This window comes from Acanthaster planci, linkage group LG13 (genome assembly GCF_054643075.1).
Source record: "Acanthaster planci isolate LZ-2023a linkage group LG13, COTS_SCS, whole genome shotgun sequence".
In the NCBI taxonomy this organism is placed as follows: domain Eukaryota; kingdom Metazoa; phylum Echinodermata; class Asteroidea; order Valvatida; family Acanthasteridae; genus Acanthaster; species Acanthaster planci.
The window spans coordinates 9,946,434-9,965,718 of NC_141789.1; the positions used below are offsets into that span (position 1 = coordinate 9,946,434).

The following is a 19,285-nucleotide window of genomic DNA, read 5'->3' on the forward strand; positions in this document are numbered from 1 at the left end:
ACGGCTTTCAAAATGGTGTTGGATGTAAAATAAAATAAAATAAAAAAAACAAACCAAAAACCAAAACATATAAACAAAAAAACAACTCCTACCCTCTGATTGTCCATATAATTGCCCCTAAAGAGACACAGACTCTCATCGCCACAGGAGGACGTCAGGGGACCGCACCGTCTGAGAATCTGAATTCCTCCTGTCTATGTAGACACGAGCCAGTTAAAAGAAGGCTCCTGACATCATCGTCTTGGCATGTTACTGTTGGAGTAAAATCAGCTCAGAAACGACGTGCGTAATTTAGATAAAATCGTCAACCAACTGGACACAGCAAGTCATTCGCCGCACTTGTGAGTACTCAACATCCGTGTCCGTCTTATGTTTTTCTAGCAGTTGAACGTTGAGGGGGAAGTGAGGCCTATTATTCTGCATTATTCTCATTATTTTACGTCGACGCTGAAGAAAATTTAGTTTATTGTCGTAACTTCCCCGTACTTGTAAGCATTTAATTAGCTGTATAAATGAGAGAGCATGCGCGTATTTCAGTTTAATAAACCTTGCAAAAATGGATTCATAATAGAGTCTGTGAAAACTTTAAACGAAATTCGTCACGCTTTGGGGATTTAATAGCCTTAAAAATTGGAACAAGTGTATGCTGCACACAACCTGTGGAAATAACACCGTCTCCGCCGAAATGCTGCTTGGAAAATTTTTTTTGTGTTTGGTAAATAGAAGTTCCTCTCCATGACAGCACAACATAATAAATTTCTTTAATTTGTTTTATTCCGAAAGGGTGTGTTTTCCATACGCTTGTCCCATAACAATGATGCAGGGGCCTTCCTATCAATATTGCACAGATGAGCCTGGCGGATAAACTTCATGAAGATAATCTCACTCTAAGTTGTTCATTTTCAGGTTCCTGTTTCAAACATGACACGTTCGGCCTTGTCATTAAGCAGTGTCGCTGGGAATCACAAAACACGACCAACCAACAAAGAGTCCACGCTGTGACATTTTCCAAGCAATATTTAGGTTTTCGCCCTGAAATTACATTTCAGTTTTGCTGTTCAACGAATACGGAAATTCATATCATCATAAAACCAGACAAGGCACAAAATTAGGTTTAAAAAAAAAGAAAATCTGGAAGTACTTTTGGGTTCACAATTTGAAAGAAAAATACATTAAACTGGGCAGAGTCTTCACTGGAAGACGTCAGGGGCAACAGCACCCTCAGTTGCCCGGAAACGCCTGGACAATTATAAATGTTCAAAAGCTGCACTCTTCAAAACACCTTAACCCCAGGATGTCACACAGTTTTCACACAGTGAAGAAGAATATAAAGATGCACAAAAGGTGTGTCTTAAGGAGCGGTTTGGCTAAGGGGGGGGGATGGGTACCCCATTGAAAAATTGTCTCCCCAGTCTCCCCCCTTGCATTTCGGAAACGGTACACATGCATATCCTGATGTAATCACGATTACGTCCAACATCCAGTCAGCCCCCCTACTTTAGCCCGAAGCCCCTCCCCCCCGCTCAGAATCCTGGCTTCGCCGCTGGTTTTAAGGAAAAACTAATCTTACGGGCTCTTTAATTGCAACACAAAAGTGCATTATCAAAGGTCTTTTTTTAAAAATGCACTGCATGCGTCGAACCCTCGAACTGCTTCCGGTGTAGACAATCTGGCACTTGTTATTAGACGCAAGTGGGCAACGTTTTGCACCTCATCCTATGAAAATCCCACAGCAGGGGTGCGTTCAAACACAGGGAAAGTGCACTGCATCATATGCTGGTAGACATTTTTATCATTAAAGGGTATGCAAAGATTAGCGCTGTCATAATGTTGCTGCCTACTGACCTTTTTTCAGTGATGTCACAATCGTGCTGGACCTATAATGTGTTGTGATGAGTGCTTAGTGTTGTGATGGTAATCTACATGTTCAAGATAAACTAGTCAAGCATGCAGTGTTCCCACGTGCGCTTGCACGTGGTTTAAGCTGCCCGTAGGATTATGCGATCACCGTAGCCAAGGCAGTCCACACGTGGTGGTATTGTTAACATTTAGTCACGTGGGTGGAAAAGGTCTATAGTGGGGCCCAGGTTTGGTGTAACATGATACGGCAACAATAATGTGAAGTCACCACTTTGGCGGGCAGAACGCTCGTGGGCAGTTGGTACCCGCGCTTTAAAGTCCTTTGCCCCCATACAGCGTGGTGAATTGTCAAATGAGCTCAGTGGATGAAAATGACCTAATTGTTTCTGAGGGGGAGGATTTCTTGGAAGTGAAGGCACTGGACAAGACAGATTCAGCGAACATGATAGAAAATGGTTTCATCGTGAACGAGGCCTAGTGATCATGATATCAGGCAAAAACACTCCATTTGGAAAAAAGAAGTCCATGTAATAATATTGTGACATCGACGGACAAATAAATCAAAAGTCGCAAAAATAGTTTTGTGACAAGACAGAAATGAACTTTGAATAAGCTGCATTTATTGCACTTGTGCATGAGCTGCTTTGCAGTATACAAATGCTGTGCAATTCAAAGTGTGACTACATTTGAAACCCACGTTACATGATTCACAATCAAACAAAAACTAGTATCTTCTGTTTCAGATAAGAAACACTGAATGTATGTTTCTTTCGTAAATACCGTTACATACCTTTTTTATAATCACTACACCGTAAAATAACACTCTTTTATAACCCTACATGAAGTAGTTTACAACGAACACAATACCAAAACAATTATATTAAATTGCAACCAAGATTTAACAAACATTTCACACGTAAAGGTGTCCAGCTTTTTGGAAATTCAGTGAAATTCTTAACATACCTTATTACAGATTTTAGTGCATGCTCGCCAACAATATCTAGAGCGAAATGATTTTTTTAAAATTCAAACGTGTACGGCCTTGGTCACATAATTACAATGCAGTTCGAGATATATATCATGTGGATAAATGGTACATACTATTATTTACAAGTCACACTTCTTTATACAAAATAATCCAGTCTGCAAGCTAGTTGGTTACAGTTTGTAGTTGGTTGAAGTTGATTGACATTAATTGATTTGGTACCGTGTCTACAGGCACGTATAATCAGGTATCAAAACCACCGGCCTGATGGTGCCGAGTAAGCAAAAACGTTGGTGCGTCACTCTCAGCAGAACTCAAATCCACTCTGTTAAGTCTAAATCAGTCGCAAATTAAATGCTTTAGGGCATTCGCTGCTTATAATAATTGGAAGGCAATAACCTTTAACGCTGGTCAGAGGTAAAGTCCATCATTTAGCATCTGTGCATTATATTCGTACTATTAAGCAATAAAAGTGCTCAAAATCTAAAGACGGGTGTTTTATAGTTTATGAAGTTTGAGTTAAGTAAATGTTGCTTATTCTAGGATCTCAATTTCAAGATTGCAGCGTCTCATTTTGAATGAGCCAATTCGGTATTTCAGAACGCCAAGCCACTTTTAGGAACAAAGCGCAGTCGTGGGTCAGCATATGGCTACGTGGATAGGACAGCCTCTCGCGCGCGAGCGTAGCTTTTCCCGAATAACTTCGTATACTGGGCATGCCATGTTGGAATAGGGAACTGGCTTAATATGCCAAAATTCAGCGTCCGTGACGCGCTCTCATTCAACCGATTACAACAACGCGTTGCTGTCACGGACGTATATAAAAAACCTGGGCTCGCAACGCCTTTGTATGAAAAAGAAGCCGAACAGCGGCCATTTTACCGAGCCGAATACAAAAGCATGGGTTGGCTCCCTTCTTTTGACGTCAGGAAGAACAAAGGCGGACATTGCCAGGAAAGCTTTGTATTCGGCTTGGTAAAATGGCCGCGAGTGGATTCAATGACTCTACAAGCTGATTAAGGGCAACGCGAGTCCAGATTTTATTATACACGTCCGTGGTTGCTGTACGGTGAACCGACGAATTACCAGGTTCATAAGTGACTTCGTCACAAAAGGCGGACGTGCCACGATTTGCAGGCTCCCATTGGACGATCGCAGGAGTTGCGCGTTAACTTCCTGTTCCATGGTTCCACGTAAACGGCGATCAATGCATGTAACTCTATGTGCTGCGCATGTGCAGTGGGCGTGGTTTAACTGAAGTGACGTCACACTTACGAACCGGATAGATCACCAAAGTGAACACATCACTGGCACAATGTGTATAAAAGGCATTAGCGCAAGAGCTTGCACGTGAAGAGACACGCTAGCGTACTCCATTCGTTTGAACTAGACTTCCTGGTTTCAAACGACCTCACACTTTGCTACTCTACCTTGCGCGTATTCATTGTGTCAACGCTTGCGCGTGCTTCCCCTAATTACAAACGAACAATTAACGGCCAAAATTGAAATATTTCCTTATAGACATATTGTTGGAACTAGCCGTCTTTCATTTCAGTCTTCAAAACAAAAAGCTGGCTAGCAAAAATGAATTCACACGGTGCTTAGTCCCATAACTCTACATTATTTCACCTTTAAATCGAGTAAATATTTCCCAAAGTTTTGCTGGTCACTATTTCACCTAACATTAATCAAGATGTTGAGCTACGATCGTCTGTTGGTGAACAGGGCTACGTGAACTTCGACTGACTTTATTTTCCGGATTCATTCAAAATCCAAACAATCATACCGGCATCTGTTCAAGGACAGCCATATGGCCTTGATATCTTTATAGAAAAAATCCAATGCCTCATTAAACAAGTAACGCAGGCCATCAACCTTCATTCCATTGCTAGAGGACATGTTCCACAATACATGTATTTGCAGCGTTTCGTATCGTCGCTTTGACTAGCTCGACGCAGATGTTCTGATCATCCCCTCAGCACACACACCATGCTCTGCATCGATATTTTATGGAGGATTTGTCGAATGACTTCGGGCACTTCACCATGCCCTTTCAAGAGAATAGTCTCCTCATTAGTAGATAGGAATTTCATGCAAGTGTGACATCTCTGCCAAATGTCCCGACGAGCAGGAGTGATCCGAAGTCCGCGGGTTAAACACAATTGTGTTGAAAGAATGGTTCGAGTCCACGAACCGTCGATGCAATCAACACATTCTGAACGACTTTTCCTTTTGTTACGTGCGTTTCCCTCGGCAGCTGTGATTAATTTTCCTCCTTGAAGCTAGCCCCAAAGGTCGGGCAATTTTCTCAAGAATGATTGGTGTATCGATCGTGGTACCAGGCGCGTCGACGTTGTCATTTTGTGCCATAGTTGGTGGGGGGGGGGACAAGATAACCCTCCTGCTCGAGATTGTAAAAACCATTCTCCAGAAAGTGACTTGCGCAAAATCCTAATATGTCAATGAGAGTTGATATGCCATTGACCTGCGTAGGCTTTGTTTTATTTGTCTTTGCTTTAGGGGATCTCTGTGTGACCTTGTTGACGATGAAACCGCTCCCTACTATGCTACATGCCCCACTTCGTCGTGATGACTGAAGAAGAGACACTCGGATTGTCAATACATTTGGGGAACATACACGAAAGTCATATAGAATTGGAGTACCAATTTGGATCCAAGAGGCATCTCACACGCAAACTTTCCGAAATTCCGTGTGATGACGTCACATATCTCTTCCATAAGCGTCGGCGTCACGGACGTGTGTAATAAAATCTGGACTCGCAATGCCCTTAATCAGCTTATAGAGTCATTGAATCCACTCGCAGCCATTTTACCGAGCCGAATACAAAGCTTTCCTGGTAATGCCCGCCTTTGTTCTTCCTGACGTCAATAGTAGGGAGCCAACCCACGCCTTTGTATTCGGCTCGGTAAAATGGCCGCTGGTTGGCTTCTTTTTCATACAAAGGCGTTGCAAGTCCAGATTTTTTTTATATACGTCCGTGGTCGGCGTCCTGACATCTTGCGAGCTGTCAGTTTTTGTTACGACCACACGGAAAATGAAGTTTGAAACTTGCCCACGTGGCTCGCAGACCGTTTGAATGCAACGGGCGCCAACGGCGACGGCGTTGTCAGGATCATGCCAAGGACACTGATGCGTTCCCGTGGGGAATGCGTGTAAGCACATCTGCGTATATGTTAGTAAATCGACCAGGCGATTGAACCGAGGAAATGAGCGCACTTTGGCCCCATCGACAGACTAATCGCTTGTGACATGGTCGGCTATAAATGACTTGGACCAGAGCCTATCATGCTTAATCAAACACCACCACTGTTTACAGGTGTTCTGAAAAGGTCAGGTTAATGTGTTTCACGCGACCCAGCATGAGTACCGGCCCATCCGGCAGGTTAGAGTTGGGTTTCAGTCTATACGGCTCTTCTCCATTGACATGTATGATAATACAGGTTTCCAAAAACATTGACAAAGTTTCTAAAATGTGCGTTTATATGTGCCGTGGTAAAGTAATTATCGTGTACACTACCGGCTATACCAAAGGTAAATCTGTAACCAGACTTTCGGCAGGGGGTACAAAAAAATTAGGAATTTCTTTACGCCACCTTCTATGCTCTCTCTCTCTCTCTCTCTGAGGGTTGTGGCTAATTCACGTAGGGTTTTTACACGCTTCGGGAAACACAGAAATGAAAATACACCTTCTCAATCACTTTTTGCTCTACATTTTAAAACCAGAAAGTTGCCCCTTTTCAGGGGGAGGGGACTTCCCCCCTGACCCCTCCGCTGACCCACCCGTGTCTGACAGGATGAAGGGTACACTATATGACTTTCTTTTATAGCTTTGGCTTTCAAGGTTTTTTTGGCCACGTATTTAATTGAAGAAGTCGGGCGCAAGACGTATACCCTCGCAATGTATAGTCCCTAGAAACTTCGACTCGACTCGTGGTTTGGTGTTGCAGTGAGAAACCGTTGCCGTCCATAAGAGGGATCGGGAATCATGACGACCGCGGCGTCACCATAGGAACAGATTGTCTCCCTTTCTGGCATCCCACATACTGATTGATTGTTGCATGTCTTTGTCATAATGCGTCATTTGTCCGTCCGACGGCGGTCTCATGTGCATGTAATAACAGGTCGGGTTTCGACTACCGTACTTAATATAGATGCGGTTTAAAACGCTCACCGTCTGTGGGGGCAGGTATGTACATGTATTATATACAAATGCCTGATCAAGGCCTTCAATTTAGAATAAGGTTGAAAGAAGGGTTCCGGGAACGTGCAAATGAATGAGATTGATATAGACACAATCCTTAAACAGAAGAGCTTGGACTTTTCCGAGGCGGGTTTTGCCTCCTTTGGGTCTAAGATGCATACAGAGGGAATTTTTCTCTCTTTTTTTTGGGGGGGGGTGCAAGTCAACGCGGGCAACATCTGCAAAATTTCATTCAAATCGAGCAAGGGAGATGGTTGTTATTGTCATAACACAATTCGCACAATGCTTGGCAATTGGTGAAACTTTGTCAATAGGAAAGACAACAAATTCCTCGAGAATGGTATGCTCGATTTCGTATACTTTGCAATTATGCGGAATTATACGGCTGCTTCGACAGCAAACGTCACGACGGAAATCACATACCTTTGTATATAACAAATATGACTTCCAGGGTGGTGTCATAGAAAATGTCTTTGGGAGGAACCTGCCTCAGATTTCGTTTTCTTCTTCTTCTTTGGTTAAAGGTTTACTGATGACCCATGACATTCTTTTTACTAGGAGCGCGATACGATCAAGTTAAACGTTAAGTGCCCTAGATAGGACTGGCTTAATAAGTGAAAACATGAGCGAAGGCTTTCGAATGTTTCACAAGGACAAGTATAAAGGAGTCACGTTTTGCTTCCGCGCTAACGGCAGTAAAGTGTCTTTAATTCTAACGACCGTGGCAGCGCGACGCAGAGCGTGCCCGACCCGACGGCAGATTTCGTCGGGACCGGGGCACAATACGAATTCAAAGATGTGAACGAAGAACTGATTAGTCAGTGGAGGTCTGTCTGGAAATTGGTTATCTGTCTGTAAAACGGCATCATTGCCCGGGGAACTGAAGTGTGGCGCATTATAACATCAGTGAGATGACTTCCAATTAACTCTAATTTGGCGCGTGGAATGTGGTATTTGCCCTCCATTCATCAGTGGCCGTCATCGTTGCGACTAGCTGTCACCGTGTCTGTCTTATTTTGTCATCGTCTCGGGTCATTTTGTCCGCAATATAGATTTCAACGCAGATTTTGAACATGCCATTCTCAATCGAGCGCTTCTCAGAACACGTCCGACATTTCTCCCGATTGAAAGTCGCACGGTAGAATTGTAACATAAGTCAAATTTAATTACACTACCAAAAAAAAAAAGATATATTTTGTAGGAAGGCAGATCCAGACCAAAATTACAGCTCCTTCCCTTCCTTCCAACCCAATCCACCATTGGTTACATATCTCCCATTCCTTGCCCTTCCGTAAACTTGTACACGGCGCGTTAGGTCTCTGTGCGGGGTTGTATATGGTCATTTCGTTCGCCTCATTCAGGAGTCAGACGTATAGCATTGAAAGTCGGTCACCCAGAATTGATCCAAATATTGTTAACGACTTAAGATAAGTCGGAAGGAAGATAATGCAATAGAGGCAAGTCATATATTAACCTCATTGAGCTCCAATGGGTAATTCTTGATCATGGACGTCCCCTGACAGTTTTTAACGAGAATGAGATTGGTTCGGAAAGTAATACGTACACCACGTAACCATGACAAATTTAGCCAGATATATTCCCATTTCAAATACGGATATAATTGTTAACAGATGGAGGTATGATCTGACATAGCCTTCTCTTACCAAAAAAAATGCCGATTTTGCGTAGGTCGAAATGTCATCAACAGCCATGTATTCCACGGAACTTCTTCGAACTCACGTCATTAGGCCCTATTATTTTGCTGAGAGCGGCATTTTGAAAATAAAAAAAAAAGAATGCTGACGCATGCGAAACAGGGTTGGCAATATTGGTTGTATAAGTGCAAAGTCTGGGACGGTGAAAAATGTCTCCAAAACGCAAAGCCAGGATGTTAAAATAAGACGATAAAAGTATTGAATAACGTGCTCCAAAAGTATCCCCAAATCGACTTGTCTTGTCGTCTGCTGTCTTCATAGTATAGTGTTGAATCGGGCAAAACACACAGGAAAACGGCACAAACCGGCAAAAGCATCTGGGTACGATTACTAAAGATGTACCGTAGCAAAGCATAGAATTCTGCGTATCGTCTAGTCGAGTCATGTCCGTCCGTTATAATACATTTGGAGTTGCGTGGTTGTCATTATTAAACGACACGATCCATCAAAGTGACAACTGGTCTTTTGGTTCACTTCATGGACAGGTTAATTGTAGCCCCTGCCTTGTATTGATTGTCCATTATCTTACAATTACGCCCGTTTCTGGACTACCGATTTTTTTTCCCAGCGTCGGAGCCGTACTTTTTAACGAGGGGAAGAAAGTGCAGTGAGCCTCCTCGTCCGGCAGAACTTGGCTGGCCATTAGTGTCGCGGCTTTGATGGTATATAAGCAATCACTGTGCAAATTCAATTTGCAATTTTGGAACTGCGCATAAACTGGGAAGATCCACATGGATTTCCAATTCCCTTCAATTACAAGGGCTTGTTTATAGTTCTTTGGGCTGTGAGAGCCCTTCAGTGTCGCACCGTCGTCAGATCAGCCCGTTTGCGCGCGGCGGATGAATCTGGCCCGGGCGTTTAACAAGCGGAGTCCAAACGAGAGTAATGGTGCGCGGCCAAGCGCTTGCTATTTTCAGAGACAGCGCGCAGGAATAGGCTAAGTGACTAGACTGCCACTGGCGATACTACAGGTTTTCCTTAATAACTGCTCCGGGCCGGCATGTAACGCCAACCGGCGCATCACCAGTCTTTCTAGGGTATACGCATGAAGGAATACACAAGCGTGCACGGGTCGCTACGGCCAACACGGGAGACAGTTTAATTCGCCACATTAGTACTTCAGATTTCATTAGGCACTTGCTATGTCGAGAGTGTGGTGTGCTCTGGCCTGCCCAATATATTGACCCGTCTTGCATTACCGATCCGGAGAATCTGATTAAACGGAAGAGGGAGGAACTGACAAAAACTGCTTCGGGCGCGCTTCTACATCGCGCTGCTGCATCTATGGACTGCATGACCATCGTTCAATTCTAGACCTGCTCAAAGTATATCTCATCTCATCCCAAACTCAGTATACAATGCAAAAGATGGATTAAAAGAAATTAGGATATCTTCCCCGGCGGGTGGGGGACAATGGAGACACAGATCCCCTGTCCCCAAAGGAGTTTTTTGTTTTGGGGTTTAAAAAAATGAAAAAAAAACCGACTTCGGGTGGGTTTGTTTCCCTTCCAACAGCGTGTAAAAAGTACCATAATTTAGCCTCATCACCTCTCGGCAGGGACGGTTATATCAAGAAATTACATAATTTGTTGGTCCTCAAAAAACACTTTGAAACCCCCCCCCTGCGTTTGGATCCGCCCTTGGAAAGTGTATGCTTGGATATTAAACGATAAAGACTTAAGGGCAATTAGTTTCTTTTTATCGTGCAACGGTCGTTCGTGAAAGGGTAAAGTGGCGACGCGACTAGGCCTATACCTCTTTTACAAGTCGTTTTTTTGTTCACAGTTGGATAAACATCAAATAATATGCTCTTGGGACATTATCGAATGTTGTTCAAGTCTCACTCGAATGAACAACACCTGCGGTAACTACATGTACACGCCAACTGTCTGCTAAAACAACATTGGCTGGCGTTTCTTAATAACCCTTTTTAAAGTGCATCACTTTCGAAACGGTTAACCTCTCACGGGCACGGTAAGCGAAAGTGACATTACGTTTCACCCTAATGGCTCCTCCGAGAGGGACGCCAGACCCTCAGTCGAGTCGAGCCCCGTGAACAGGGATGCGTGACCGCAGAAACTGTGACTTTCCGGAGTCACAATGGCAAAAACGCTGTACCGGAAAGACAAGAAAAAACGTCAATCCGTTCCGGTCTCCACTGTATATGTGCATCACCGTGGAATAAACATAAGCAGCAAACTGACAAACCAATCAATGGTCAGTATGAAGATATTTTCACGTCACGTGGTGGTTTTCACCACTCCTTCTTTCTTGTTTCTTTCCCAGTGTTTCCCTACCCCCTATTTTTCTTGAGGAGCTGGCATCCCTGTCCCTCCCTCCGCGTCACTACATCCCGGCCTTCGTAGAAATCTACTCTGTGGTGTAACTCAAATAACTGCGACCAGTTCTGTTTCGATAGGAATCCGATTTGAAGCTAATACTAATATCAGGTTTGCTGTTCATTGATATGTATATTCAGAGTGACATGACCGTACAACAGAGTAATGAATGCCTCTGATACATTCTCACGCCGACATCGTCCGAAGCACCCAGCTCCCGGTAGTTGTCAGTACATGTGTGTTTGCTTGGCTGTCTCGAACACTGAAGTGTAAAAACCTCATTTCCCCTTTCTGTCGAAATATAAACAATCTCGCGTCTGTCTTCTTCTTTCTGCCCCACTTTGTCAAAGGTAGTCGGCCGTTCTAGAAACTGCCGAACGAGCCGTTCGCCCCTAAGTGTGGAAAGTGGGCGACAGCCGGTTTGCTTGTTTTTTTTTTTAAATTGAATTTGTCTTCAGTGGCTAGGGTTTTTTTCTTCAAACCTCCCAACCCCTCTGAGAGGTCGTCTTCAAACCGACGGGAATGGGTTGACCTGATGAGGTGTTATCAGCATTTTAGCTTCTAATTGGAAAGGTATATGTATATCATATCAAGAAACACTGTAAAAATGTTTCGTGAATGAACACCAAATTCTAAACACTTTTTCGCCACTTGTTTGGAGACGTTCGAAAGTGACTGTTTATAGTAATATAAAGATATATTTATTATTACACTGAAGGGTTAAGTGTCCAATGCATATCGTGGCATTATTCAATTACGCAGTCCGCTTAAACATTTATTATAGCCAAAGTCAGTGGTTTCAGGTTTTCATTATTTTTTTTAATGTGCGTGGGAGTGTCAAATAAAAACTTTAAAAAAAAATCACCCAGTAATGAAGTAATTCGTTAATTATGCATTTAATTAATTGTGCATCCTGTTCTTTCTAGTGGACGAGTTGCTAAAATGCAAGGCCACATGTGGATTACAAGCAACTGGAAATCTGCGCCATATCAAGCAGCTGTTCAATCAAGCTTCTCAAAACAAAGGACTCGGGCGGTTATTCCTTCAGCAGCAAAAACTGCTATATTTGCTTCATAGGGTCAGAACCACACGAAAGGTATTTCCTGTTCTTAGTAAATGTTGTACCCGTCAAAAAAGGTTAATTCCTACAAGCTGCTTTTGTACGGGATATTTGTTTTCCCCGTCGAAAGGGTTGTACCTAAATGATCAGAGGGCTCGTTGATGTCGTGGCTTGATCTATTGATAAGGGTGAATTAATTATTTACGTCCACCGCGGCTCGCTTGCCGCGTCGACGTCAGCCTCCAGTATTTAATGGACTTTCACGCTTCCGTAACACCGTGACAGACAAAAAACTGACGTCGGAAACAGGACAGATCAAATGTATGTCTTTTTTCACGGTGGGTGGGGTGGGGAGTATTTCGGATAAAAACGTGGGATGACATTTGGGATTATGCCTCGGGCAATCCTCCCCTTCTCGCACTCCTTGTGTTTTGTTTGAAGCGGCACTCGGCGCTGTTTTCGTATTTTGGGGCCGGCGAATGCAGACGGATCGAGATACTAAACCGCACTCCCCTTTGCTCGGCAAGATGCGCGCACTTTGCGCCCAGGGTTATTGTGTCTACAAATTGCAACGCGGTTCTTTTAATAACACGCACAGTGTACGCGCGGCTGTGTCTGAATTCATCGTTTTCCCCCTCAACGTGTAGTCGGCCCGATGAAAATGTCTGAGGACACCATCAAGAAATGTCATTAGAGTCATTATAATAAAGCAGTTCTTAATTGGATCCCCAGAACACCTGTGCCTGCACTTTCACCGTCTAACTTTGTGATAACGTGTTATTATAGTCACACCCTTTTATTGCGCTTGTCATTGCTTTGCGATGGTTCTTTTCAAAACGTAAGCAGTTGTAAGCACTTTGATTCTAGGTGTTCTATAGATGCGCTATCATCTAACGAATCACGTAAAAACACAGTTTATATTTTTCTGGTAATCGTTTTTTAGTAATCGACCATGCAAACTGTTTCCATACCTTTAATACTGCCTAGTTGGTGAAAGCATACGACTCATTAAGCACAGACACTTGATTCCACAATTAGTTACACACCAACGAAACCCCATTGCGAGATATCACCGTCCGTATATGATGATCGGTAAAATATTTACGTAACAATAATTGGCGTCAGCTTAGTTTGTTCTAGTGTACCTTTCCGGCAAAAGCATTAGATCTGATCGGAGTTGCTTGTTTACGTGTAGCTGTATGCCTACTCTCCCATTAACTGTACTGACAAATTAGCCTGTTTGTCACGACAGATGTTCAGGTGCTCGACTGACAGTCGTCGCACCAAGGGTAAACCGTGAGCTTTTGCCGACCGTTAATGTCTAAATCTTGTCTTCTTTCAGGCCAGCGGGCATGATGCGGCGGCTTGGATGATGAGTGCCCTCGGTATTAACCGGTATTGCACCGTCAAGGCCAATTTCCATCGGATTGAGGAGCCAACTTTTGTTTGTCCGAGTGACATTCTGTGCGTGTGGTTGATTCCTCATCTTCAGGAACGATAAAACGGTGATGACGTGTTAGTACGAGCAGGATAAGGCCTAAAAGCTGTCGCCTTGAAGTAAATTTACGGCGCTGGGGACCTGGCCGGGGGTCTCTTCAAATTTTCTGAGAGGTTGTGCTGCTGAATATAAAGAGGGTGCTTTTTTCCTTCTGTGGAGAGTTTCCAGTGCAAAGCATTATTAGCAATTATATTACTCTTTTTAAACCTTGCTTTCATAGTTCGTACAGCCCATCAGAGTGTAATTATCTCGTCTTCCTGTGTTCCAATGGGAGATAGTTTTACATAGCTAGCTGTATGATCCACGGCTCTGACGTGTCACACGAGCTATCGTTTTGGTGATTGATACGCCCACGGCGCAGCATGGAGCACGGGGGACATATCTGCCACTTGCCTTGCGGGAAATTAAACACGGAGAGCCCACATCCAGCACGAGAACCACATGCGATGTACGCTCAAGTAGAGCTAGCTGCGCGCAATTCCTCAGTGAACGTTGTCGCGAACAACGTTATACATGTATACATTAAACTTCACCACCATTTCATCCCAGTGGACAGCAAAAGTCGTCAGTTACAGTTCAACGGTCTTAAACTAGGTAAATTTGGAACAATTGTCTCTCGATGACAGACACTTTATTATACAGAATTGCACCCAACGACATTACCAATACCAAGGCAAAGGTCTTGAGTCAAAAGCAAAAGCGAGATGGAATATCATTATTGTTTTTGTGCCTCTTCACTGGCGCAGTATGATACTCCAAGCTGCATTTGTACTCCCAGTTACATCGTAACTTAGCGGTTTGCTAAGTGTCTAATGAGAAAACAAAATGCCAGAATATTAAAAACAGGCCGACTAGAGAGAGCAGTAAGCGGGGAATAGGGTGGGGGAAGCGGGAGAATCGATGCAGTGCGGAGCACGACATTGCGCACATGTGAAATGGTTTCTCCAGGCTAAGGGACTTTAACATAATCTCATCGATGTCGATTCATAATTTGCAGATTGCAATCCCCAAACATCTGCCTTGAGATAGGCTTGGATAAGAAATAATAGTTAATTGAAGAATCTGAAATCATTGGCGACTATCACTTCTACAATTCGCGATATTGTCAGCAGGTTTCTACGTTTCTAATTCGCAATGCCCTCGGTTGTCATTTACCAAGGAGCTGCGCAAGTGGTAGTTCAGCTGGAGTTGCAACTCATATGGCGACACCAGACGGACCGTGTTAAGAACAGGGCAACGTTTTAAACCATGAATCAACAAATAGCAGAGATATTGTGTGTGGAGATATGATAAAATAACGTAAATGACACCCATTTAAATAGGATACCCCCATCTACCTACTTTAATAGATTACGGCTACAGATGATCGCAAAGGCCGAGATAGGGATTTAAGTGGGCCAGCCACCCTTGACAGCCTCGTCTGCGAAATATCACCACGTCTACAGACAGGTCGTCGACGGCCTGCCAATTTGGGCCTAAAAAGGGTTCGCCGCTTCTGTGTACTCCTTGAAAATTGCACAACCACCCTGCTGAAGATTCCAGACCATCTCAGAATTTTTATCAGGAACAAAATACGGTCTGTCGTCTTCTCGAGAGCCTTACCTGTTGAGCCAAACAGCCGGGATGAGAGCGTCTGCTGTGCCAAGCAAGGTGTGCACCTTTCATGTATAGTTTTACAGTAATTGATTTACGGCGGGCTTCGCTTCACGTCAGCTCTGATGACCTGAACTTGCCACGTGCTGACGCTTCAGTCTTTGCTTTTTGTTCGCGCCTTATGTTTGTTTGTTTTTTTCACCAAACAGTCACATTGACGTGTCATGCGTCCCACTTTTTCCGGAAGAGCTCTTCTCGACAGAGCTAGGCTGGAGATAAGTTGCCATGCTGGACTGTGGACGTCGGTCGTGCAAAAAATTGGTGGTGGACGCTCCGGGCTTCTCCGCTTTGACGCAGCCGACGTTCCGCGTTTCTCCGAGGCAGGGTAAGCAGGGCAAGAGCCGGTGGAACTCCTTCCGGAAGTTATCGTTGAGCCACGCATACAGCATGGGGTTCAGCCAAGTGCTGGATATCGCTAAAAAGTAAAAGACCACAAAGACGATGGGATCGAGGAGATCGGTCCCCAAGTTGAGTTCCCCCAGCACAGCATACACACAGAAGGGAAACCAGCAGATGGCAAACACCGCCACCACCGCCGAGAGCATCCGGTTTGTTCGTCGCCGCCTCTGGTTTTCCTGTGGGTCATTCTCCCGCCTCCTAGCTCCCGGCTTAACGTTTCTCTTGAGCTTAATGGCTATGCTCATGTGTGCTGCAGTCACCAAGAGTAAGGGGAAGATGAACTCCAGAAGGAAGATCACGATGCTATACCTCTTGCGATCGTCCACGTCCGGCCAATTCTCCATACAGTAAATGCCGGTATAGGAGCCGTTTGGGAGATATGAAAAGTCAATCACGTCGGCATGCACACCGATGGGTAAGGTCATGCCGATCGAAGCTATCCATATGACCACGATGGAGATGATACACGTCGATCGGGTGATCGGCCGAATGAACGGGTAGACAACCAGGCAGAAGCGGTCTATCGCGACTGCGGTGAATGTCAGGGAGGACACGAACACCATGCAGCCGGTGATCATGCTGAAAACGCGGCACAGCACCAAGCCCAGTAGCCATTCTGGAATCAGGATAGAGCTGAGCATCAACGGGGCCCCGAAACTGCACAGCACCAGGTCGGACAGGGCCAGGTTGCCGATGAAGAGATTGATCACAGTGCGCATTTTGGGCCGTTGAATCAGCACAACACAGATCATGCCGTTTCCGCAGATGCCTAGCAGGCAGGTGACGGAAAAGCAGAGAATGACTATTGCCCTACCTTCAGCCCCGTGAAGAGGGTTGTATTCCCCGTAATCCGACCAGCTTCGGTCTGCAATTTCGTCGTTCGTGCTGTCGTTGTCCATGGTGGCTGGGTGGTCCGTACCGATGTAATACTGGACGGCACAGTTATCGTACCGTTATACAGTTGCGTGTGTGTGGGTTTCGGTGCACTTTGGTGTCCATCCATCTACGGCAGTCGGCTGAGTCAGTGCTCCGTCTGGGTCTTATACCCCGCCAGTGAAGCCATCACTGAACTCTGACGACAGTGCGTTTCTGGTGACTCGCTGGGTATTTGTAAACTTTCGTGTGACGGGAAGTTGGCCAGGCCAGATCATGACCAGATTCAGCAGCTTGGCTGATCGATAAAGGTGCCTGGGGCCTGTCACGGCCGTCTTGTCTCTCGCACGTCAATGGGCAACCACTGCGAATAAACAAAGAGACCGCGAGAGACGAGCCTGTTTCACTCTCCTCCAATAAAATTCTAGTCTCTCGTGCTAAACTCTGTTATGGACGGTGGCCCATTCGGCATGGCAGGTCCAACTTCGAGAGAGACCTCGAAACAACACAACATCGTCAAGGTGCACGTTATGTTGCGATGACTCCGTCGATCCCAATGAAGCCACCGCGCATGCTAATTGAGATCTTGACTCGGCCTGTCTGTGTACGCGAGACTCGGACCCAGCAGCACACCGCATACAGCAGCCAGACCGCCTAATGACTGGGCGGGGTAAACAAAATGAACTCGCCGGCAGTTCCCCCGTACCGACGGCGCGATATCAGGCGTCACGTGCTGGCAACGCGCACAAGGCTGGCCGACGTCCTGATTGGTTCGTCCGTGGCCAGTGTGTGATGATGAATTTGCATAAGGGAGAGTATTCAAGCTTCAGTGTAGTCTTATGCATACCATACCACTGGTGAATCACACGAACAACGGTCAATTTGACAGACGCGTCTGGGGGTTCCATATTGCTCTATAGCAGTCACATTACTGCAAGGACTGGGATATTGACGAAGGGGATTTCGAAAGCTGTCTTCATTTTCGTCTTATGCGCTCGAGGGTTTAATGTCCATCCATTACTTGTATAAATGTAAAAAGAAAATCTGTAAATCACTAAATAACCCCTAAGCTAGCTTTTGACCAAGTAGAAAGGGGATTTTATTTGCACAAATGCTTTTCATAAGTGTGTATTTAAAAGCCTTGGTTGTCCGCTCAGTTGATGTCAATTCACTTGACAGGTTCTTTTGAAAATCTGACAAAAAATACACGGGAATCTTCCTCCTCCAACAAAGCAGCGGAAATTTCGTGCATGCGATCGACGGTTCTGGAAATGGAGTCAACTTGCAGGATTTGAAGACGGCGGCAGCCAAACATTTACCTTGGATACCTCAAGGACGCAATCCAATGCTGGTGCTTCAGAAATCAAGCTGCGGCCAGCACAGGTCACCAATAGAGGTAGACCCGCCAGTTTTTAGATCCCCCCACACACACAATGCAAGGGGAATGTATTCATTTCCCACACGTGTAACAAAGTTCTGGAAGATTTTATGGTTGTCAGGTTGCACAAACGCCAGTAACAATCACAGATCTGCTCGCCCGTTGGGAACGGTTTCTCTTGCAAAACAAAATAAACTAAAAAGTACAAAATCAGAATCGCCAGCAGATTTCCACTTGATACCAACTGCACGGAACACCAGAGGGAACCCAAAGAATTAAGCTTAGACAATACAGCTGTACACGAGTAAAAGGGCAGGAAGAGAGTGTCATTATCCTCTGACATGGACTGTATTTATACTTCAATCATTTCAAGATGAAATCTTGAGACGCGTAACTAGTTTGTATGATGTTTCCCTTTGCAAAAGAGGCTTTGGCAAGTATAGTAAATGAATGAAAATATCCATAAAAATGGACGTCGAGTATGAAGACGAGAATAACCCCCTCAAACTCACTGCAAATGAAAGTGTCTTTTGAAAGACTCGTATTAAGCACATTACAAACTACCTGTTTTAGGAACTGCTATTGTATCGAACAATTAATTGTGTTAGTAAACTTTTTGTACCCCTTCAGTTGAGTTTGACAAAGAGTATGGCATCAAAGCTACTACATGTAGTTCGCATCTTCGAGAACTGACAGAAGATCGTTGAACATCCTAGACAGGGACCCTCAAAAGGGGCAATCGTAGAGCAGAAGATAGCGACTATGGAAAAACAATTTGCTTTGTACACTTATTCTACCAGAAAACCCACTATTCAAACTGAAAATGAGTGTTATTTCCATTGCAAGTTACACCTCCAGTACAGCAGCATATGTTCCCTTGGTCTCGCAACGAGGCGTACAAACAGATCGATTCATAACAAATGGAGAAAATTCAGAACTACTATACGCTCTTCGTTTGTAAAGTATACATGGCCTTCAAATTGGAGCTTGAAGTAGCAAACACTTTTTTTTATCTAGTTATTCTTTTGCGCATGTTTACATGACTGTACCTGCTACATGTACAAATCACGACCAAATGTCGGAGGAAATGTTAACCTTTGCTATGTTTACGCATCAATTACCCTAGTAACTGTCCAGGCTGGCGACTACCGCCACTCCAGTACCCGCCGATCAGAAATTCAAGGGGCACAATCTTCGCCATCTCGCCGGAAAACTAAGATGGTCCACGCAACTCCCCCCCCTCCGCGTTAGCAACGTCCGTTCTATTTAAATGTCAAACCTGTGCGAAAGCTTTGGGAGATT

The 19,285-nt window shown here is 44.6% G+C and overlaps 1 protein-coding gene across 1 annotated transcript; it reads right to left on the minus strand.

Moving 5' to 3' along the window:
- Positions 1-2,458: 2,458 nt before the first annotated feature.
- On the minus strand, positions 2,459-17,383 carry LOC110985096 (prolactin-releasing peptide receptor-like). The gene has a single exon (XM_022245852.2). The coding sequence runs from the start codon at positions 16,629-16,631 to the stop codon at positions 15,483-15,485; it is 1,149 nt and encodes a 382-aa protein (XP_022101544.1). The 5' UTR covers positions 16,632-17,383; the 3' UTR covers positions 2,459-15,482.
- Positions 17,384-19,285: the final 1,902 nt, after the last annotated feature.